Source organism: Phoxinus phoxinus (genome assembly GCF_949152265.1).
Source record: "Phoxinus phoxinus genome assembly, chromosome: 10".
In the NCBI taxonomy this organism is placed as follows: Eukaryota; Metazoa; Chordata; class Actinopteri; order Cypriniformes; family Leuciscidae; genus Phoxinus; species Phoxinus phoxinus.
Genome location: NC_136885.1, coordinates 35,382,702 through 35,390,201, shown reverse-complemented (window position 1 = coordinate 35,390,201; position 7,500 = coordinate 35,382,702). Strand labels below are relative to the sequence as shown.

At 32.0% G+C, this 7,500-nt stretch overlaps 1 protein-coding gene and 1 long non-coding RNA gene across 2 annotated transcripts in view; one reads left to right on the top strand and one right to left on the bottom strand.

Annotated features, from left to right (window-relative positions):
* Positions 1–3,479: 3,479 nt before the first annotated feature.
* Positions 3,480–7,500, bottom strand: part of rftn1b (raftlin, lipid raft linker 1b) — a 144,189-nt gene continuing 140,168 nt past the window's right edge. Inside the window, exon 9 of the mRNA XM_079625379.1 lies at positions 3,480–4,368. Within this exon, the coding sequence (XP_079481505.1) occupies positions 3,952–4,368 (417 nt within the window). The 3' untranslated portion in view covers positions 3,480–3,951. The remainder of the gene's footprint in view (positions 4,369–7,500) is intronic.
* Positions 5,236–7,500, top strand: part of LOC307005333 — a 60,277-nt gene continuing 58,012 nt past the window's right edge. The window contains exon 1 of the long non-coding RNA XR_013799249.1: positions 5,236–5,532. This is a non-coding gene — a long non-coding RNA (uncharacterized lncRNA). The remainder of the gene's footprint in view (positions 5,533–7,500) is intronic.

Below are 7,500 nucleotides of genomic sequence, written 5' to 3'. Positions count from 1 at the left end.
CATTTATCAAATAAACATGAATGAACATCAGAAGGAATGTTGTTTTAACCGCGGAAAGATGTCAGTACACTCCGCTTCTCAAGTTCAAATCCTCACATGTTAATCTACTAACTCTCCTGACTGCTTTGTCAGACAAAATGGCGGATGGCGAAGTATGATTGGTCAGATCACCTGTCAATCAAGCTCCCTGCGAAGGGTCACTTGCATGTTATAAAGTCAGAATTGTGAGAAATAAACTGCAATTCTGACTTTTTTTCTCGCAAAATTGTGACTTTATATCTTGCAATTCTGACTTCTTAACACGCAATTGTGAGATATAAAGTCACAGTTGTGAGAGAAAAAAAAGTCAGAATTGCGAGTTTAATTAAACTGGCAAAAGTCGCAACTATCTTTTCAAATGTTTTATTCTGTGGCGAAACGAGCTTCCATAGAGTTGTAGCTTCAGAAGGAATCCACGCGATTGACCGATGTTGTTGACCAACAGAAAGCCGATTGGTTTTAAAGTGGCTTCTGTGTGAGATAAATAATACAGTGAATATTTATACCTTTAACACGCAGCCTTTTTGTTCTTTTTCAATAATGAAAAAGCAAAACCGCGAGTCAGACAGGATAATGCTTTCTCTCTGAAACCATAGTCTTGTGATTGAGTTGGATTATGGGATGTGATTTCTGAAATATAAGTCGCTCACCTCATTAATAAAAGCCGAAAACCGTGTGAACTCGTCGTCATGCTTTTCTGTTGCTCACTTTAAATCTGGCTAATAACATCATCGTCATGAAATAACCTCTCTGTCCTGCAACACACACTCTTCTGTTGTGCATTATCCGCGTATACACACTTATTTCTCATGCAGATTGTAAATTGACGGCGGTCTGAAACTCTCCTGGATTTCGCTATGCAATCTTCATAATAGAAACGGTCAGTATCTTTATGAATTCTGCAGTCTGAACCATTTCTTGTTTAATTTTGGTGAATGCACACACATGTGGCACATCTCGCTCTTGCTATTTTAAGTTACATTTTGATTTCATGTTGATGAATTAGTAAAAAAAAGAAAGAAAAAAAAAGTGTCAGTTTTAAAACACGGACTGGATCAGGATCTGGATCAGGGGTCAGAATGAACATCTTGAGGTGAACATAAGCAAGTGTCAGTGAGTTAACGTGCCTATAAACACACATTCTGCTGTCTTTAACACAAGGAAAAGCTGCTTAAACTAAACCAGGAAAGAAAAGAAAAATCACTTGTGATGCTTCATTGCCTATTATAGAAACATTTGCTATAGCAGCTTGTGTAAAAGTGAAGCCCAACTGGACCGAACTCAAGCTTGTTACACCATCTGCCTCTTTAAAAGGAATAATTCACCCTAAATTATGATGATTCTGTCATCATTTAATCAACATTTGTTGCATGATGATTTCATTTATCTTGTAGAAAACAGTCATATTCTAATAAGCATAAATATATAGTGTACGCACACATACAGGGTAAAATCATATATTTATGTGGAGCTCAACAGTGTGTATTATCCACATAAAAAATCATCATAATTATGACTTAGTAGACTCAAAAAAATTAAGCCTTTTTATAAGATTTACGAATTTCAATTGTATAGTAAATTTTCATTTCGTATTCATAAATTAAATTATGAATATGAATCACATAAATTGAAAATGTCCGTTCCCTTTTTTTTATTATTAAGCTCAAGTTTAATGTAAGCTCTCATTTAAAAATTCTTAAATAATGTAAATAATAAGGATTGGTTCAATTCTAGTTGACAGAATTTTTTATTTGAAATTCATAAATCTTAAAAATGCTTAATTTTTTAGAGTGATAATTTCTACATTTTATCTCAAAACTATAACTTGGTCAGTTTTGACATCTCATAATTACGACTTAGTTCATGATTTTTTACTTTTTATCTCAAGATTTGTATGTTTTTTTTTGTAATTCTCACTGTACAAAAATATTTTCATGATTTGTTATCACAACTTTTTATCTTTTGTCAAATCAACTATTTTGAGTTTATGTTTATTAAACCATTCTTTATTGTATTAACTAAAATTTTTAATTACAAAAAACTCAAGGTAACTTAATTTTTTAAGTTAAACCAACATTTTTTTTTACAGTGTGGTGAAAATATGTTTTCATAACAGACTTAATTCCCTTTTTCCCATGGAATAAAGTGTAACAACATAAGTGTGAATAAATGATGACAGGTTTTTTTAATTTCTGCGTGAACTATTCCTTTAAACCAGAAAGTTAACAAACAAACAAACTTACAAAAAAAGCCCTAAACAAACTTAACAGCAATATTCCCAGCAATATATGTTTCTCTTAAAATTTTAGAGAATCTGACCTTTTAGTTTTTTGGACGGTGACATGAAATATTCATATAAATGTAAACAAAAACATTCACAAACAAATGCACCATATACATCACAATAGATTGCTTCTCGCAACAGTATCCTCGAGTCCCTCTGGGCTCATCGACTAAATATTAATGTGGTTTTCCCATCCAGTGCATTTACTGATAACGATCTCTTCCCATCCGTCCTCCTCCTGCAGGATCCCGGAGTCCCGCGGCTCGTGTGGAGATGCTGTCGCTCGAGGTCAGAGGTCAGCGTTCAGTGTTGGTCAAGAGGAGTTAGCGTGACTGTACGCTTCAACACGTCAACCATAGTTTTGTCTCTGTCTCGGGTATCTAAACATTATTAAAACAAGATATTATGACGTTTATGTTTTCCTACTGCATTGGCAAGTCAAATTATTAATGAAAGTTTGTGTTTGCATAATATATGTGTATAATACAATGTATTTTGTATATATAAACACACACATATGCATGTATATATTTAAGTTTTTTTTAAATTTATATATCAAATATTTATATTTATAAATTATGTATAAATATATATACATGCAAATATTACTGTATAATTATTTTGTATATATAAATACACACATGCATGTATATATTTTAGATTTTTTTTATATATCAAATATTTATATTTATAAATTATGTATAAATATATATACATGCAAATATTGTACTGTATAATTATTTTGTATATATAAATATACACACATATGTATATATAAATAAATAAAAATTCTAAAATATATACATGCATATGTGTGTGCATTTATATATACAAAATAATTATACAGTACAATATTTGCATGTATATATATTTATACATAATTTATAAATATTTGATATATAAACACATTTTTTTAAATAAAATATATACATCAAATATTTATAAATTATGTATAAATATATATACATACAAATATTGTACTGTATAATTATTTTGTATATAGAAATACACATATGCATGATTTTTATTTATGTATATATCAAATATTATAAATTATGTATAAATATATATACATGCAAATATTTCAGAAATATATACATGAATTTGTGTGTATTTATATATACAAAATAATTATACAGTACACACACATATATTATGTAAACACAAACTTTTATTTTGGATGCGATTAATCGCGATAAAAATTACATGATCAAAAAGTTATGATAACATATGATCATGTTATGATAACAAATATGTTATCAAAAATATGATATGTTATCAAAAAGTTATGATAACATATGATCATGTTTTTAAAAAAAGTTTAAAAAATTTAACTCAATTTCAACTTTTTTAAAAATAAGTTATACAAGATTCAACTAATTTTTTAATGTAATTTAAGTTGAAATTACTTAAACATCCAAGTTGATTCTACTTAAAATTGTAAACAGCAACACGTAAGCTTTCTAAACCGTGTTTAAAGTGCCTTGTGATTTAATCTTGTTTTAGGGATGTTTAGATACTGGACAAGTCAAAATATTGAGTGGTTTTTTAGTTTTTTTTGCAAGGTATATAGAATTTTAACATTCATAAAGGCCCACTTCCATTGGCCAGGTGGGTTGAGCGCATCCTCAATCCTGATTGGCTGAGCCGTCTTCCTGTTTGTCCACTTCCTCTTCCTGTCGTCCCGTGTCTTTATACGACCCCATTTCAGCTTCAGTTTTCACACTACCCTCGTTTACCTTCTCCTCAGCGGTTCCATCTCTTTCGCTACTTCCTGCTTCCTGTTTCTCCCTGCCAGCTGTGACGTCACTTCCTGTCGCCTCTGTCTCGTTGCCTTCCTCTCCCGGTTCTCTCTGCACTCCAGCCTCATTACTCGTGTCTTCCGCCCGTCGCTCGTCCACGCCTGTATTCGTGTCGTCTGCGCTCTTCTCGGCCCCGCCACTGCTCTTTTGATCACTCGTCTCCTTCTCTTTCTTCTTCTTGTTCTTTGGTGCGTCTTTGACGGAGTTCTTGTTGGACTTGTTCCGTGCTTTAAAGATGACTTTCTGAAATAGACAATGTCGACAGAGAGTTTTGAGACTTTTTTTTTAAATAAAAAGATAATGAGATAGACCTAAAATACAGATACATATTTCATGAGTTGTCTCTTTAAAAAGTGTGCTTGGTTACAATGCTTTACCATTAGGCTATTTTATCATCATTTTATTAATCACTGCTTCCATGATCAATAAAAATGTACACTTTATACGGTACACTCTTTTTATCAAAATTCTGATTGCCTATTTTTTTGTATTTTTTTTTTTTACATTTATTTAAATGTATTAATTATTTTATAATTAATTAAAAAAACACTGCACAATGTAATATATCTACTTTTTATACATTTATAAAATGAAATCATACATTTTATTTTACATAAGTACAATAATATATAATATAAATAATAGGTAATATTTATTACAAATTATATATATATATTGCATTGTTGTGTGTTTAAAAATTATTGAACATATTGTATATTTCATTTCATTTTGCTAAATTAATTTCAAATTAATGAAATTCTTATTAAAAACATATATTGTGTGTTTGTGTTATGTATGAAAATACACTGGGGGAAATAATTTCTTCTCTGAGAGCAATCATTTATCTAGCTAATATTTATTTAAAATGAAAAATAAAATAAAATGTATTTAAGTATCTTAAAAATCAAAGAAATAACAGTCCATTACAATGTACGAACCATTCAGCCTACTAACCAGACTAAAAGCACTGCACAAATATTACAGTAGCCTAATATTAATTCTCAAGTTCCCATGCCTGAGGTGATTTTTACTGTAATCGATAACCGAGACGCAAGATGGCGGTAGTTGCGTCACGTGTGTATGTAAGAGAGTGAGGCGCGCGAAAGTGGCGCCAATTTCAGTTATCCGGGAGAGCAGATGACGGCGTTGCTATGGACACAAATATATGAGACCGTTGGATGCCGCGATTGATTAATCAAACGTCAAGTTCTCCAGAGAGCCGTGAAATAAATAATTACACGTCGCGTTTTGCTGTGTCGGAAAACTGTCTGAAACCAGATTAGTCAACAGGTGCTTTTATATAATTACACTGTCTTTGAAAAACCGGACATCAACAGTGACAGAACTTTGGTCACGGCACCCGTGAATGAGTCGAGTCTGGACCCGCCACCGACTGTACGGTGTGAAGTAAGTGTCAAAAAGCCTTTCATGCTCCACCATAACCTCTCTCTCTCTCTCTCTCTCTCTCTCTCTCTCTCTCTCTCTCTCTCTCTCTCTCTCTCTCTCTCTCTATTAGGGTTGCCACCTTCAGTGTGGCAAAATAAGGGACACCCATTCACCCCCCCCCCCCCCCCAGCTTTTCGACTGTTTTTTAAATATAATTTTACAAATTTAAAGTTTGCCACTTTGCCACTGTTTTTTGCGTTGTTTCTGATTTTGAGGATGAATTTTGTCAATTTTCTAAACAGCGTCCTACCTTGATGTAATTTGATTCTAATCATAATGTAACATTATTGAAAAACAGATTTTTGTCTGTACAAAAAATGCTCAACTTTGACAAAAAGTCATTTTATTGTTATAATTGTGATTTCATAATATGTAGGTATGAATCCAACTAAAAACTAGTGAAAATATGTATTTTAGTCAAATAGCAAATTGTGTAGCTCTGCAGCCATCTAAAGTGATATTTTTTTTCACTTTTAAAACTGCATTTTCCAAAAGATGGGCAAAAATCTTACACTAAACCATGTCAAATTATCCATATCCATGAACGTTAGAAATGTGGGTATTTTATAAAGTGAATTTTACTTTTTTTTTAAAAACTGTTTTTGTATAAAAAATATTTATTTCTTTATTTATATAGCCTAAATTAAAAAATATATAATAAATCCTCCTAAAACTATAATTCAAAATTACATTTTGTTGAAACAACACAAGTGTGACTTTTCCCCCCACACTAAAAAACAGATATTATTCAAATTTATTTACTTCTTTTTTTTTGTAGATCTAGAAAGTGTTGTCAACCGTGCAAGTCTCACGCCATTTGGACAAATATAATTTTTGATTTATTTCAGCAAACGTCATTTGGGGTTGAAAAGACCCGACCAGCGCACGAGGGGTTAAAAAACCTGCAGGTTTACAGCGCATGTTCACGAGACTCAGTCGCTATAGAAACAAAGACGCTAAAATGCAATCACGCAATGAGCTTCTCTACTACGAAATTGATTTCTTTATATTTGCTATTAGTATTATCCATACTGCTTATGTTTATAAATATAAACATAAATCCTTATTTTTTTATTCAACTATGTGTGGGCCTAATGTAAAATACGGGACAAATCGCGTCCCTTATTGATTTGATACGGGACGCATCATCTTACTTGTAAATACGGGATGATTCCGTATTTTAAGGGACGGGTGGCAACCCTACTCTCTATATATATATATATATATGTATACTGTGTGTGTGTGTGTGTGTGTGTATGATAATGGATGAAAAAAAACTCCATTAATTTTCTCTATAGGGATTTTTAAAATAATAATAACTTGTAAAGCGCTAAAAGTCAGCCCTACTGTGAGCTACGAGGTTGTTAATCGATGTTTTTTGCTTTTGTTGAAGCCGTCAGTCCGCATGTTTTCACCTTAGTTTTAAAGTAATCATGTTTGACAGTGAAATTCGTCATGAAAAACTACATTACCCATGATGCTGTACAGAAAATTCCACCAATCAGAGAGCCAAAGCATGCCAAAAGAGCTATTTAGCCCCGCCCACTCCCATGAAGCACTGCGAATGACGGAATCAAGTCGATATTCCTTCGCTCTCAAATTATATTTCAATATTTTGCAATACATTTAAAATACATTGTTTTTTAAATGCATAGTTTGATATTTCTCTATCATTTTTAACTGGATTATACTGTTCGCAATGCTTCATGGGATTGTAGTTCTTTCCCTCTCTAAAGCCACTAAATACAGTCTTTGTATTTTTGTCTGATTTTCAAATACTTTTTGTAATGTTGTGATTCTCCTCGTATCTCCTCGTTGGTTTGGGTCACGCCCTAAAATGCTTTTAAGACTTTTTTTTTTGCAATCCCTATGGGAGAAACGAATGGAAAAAATACTTCCTGAACCAACACCGTATGAAAAATGCTGTGA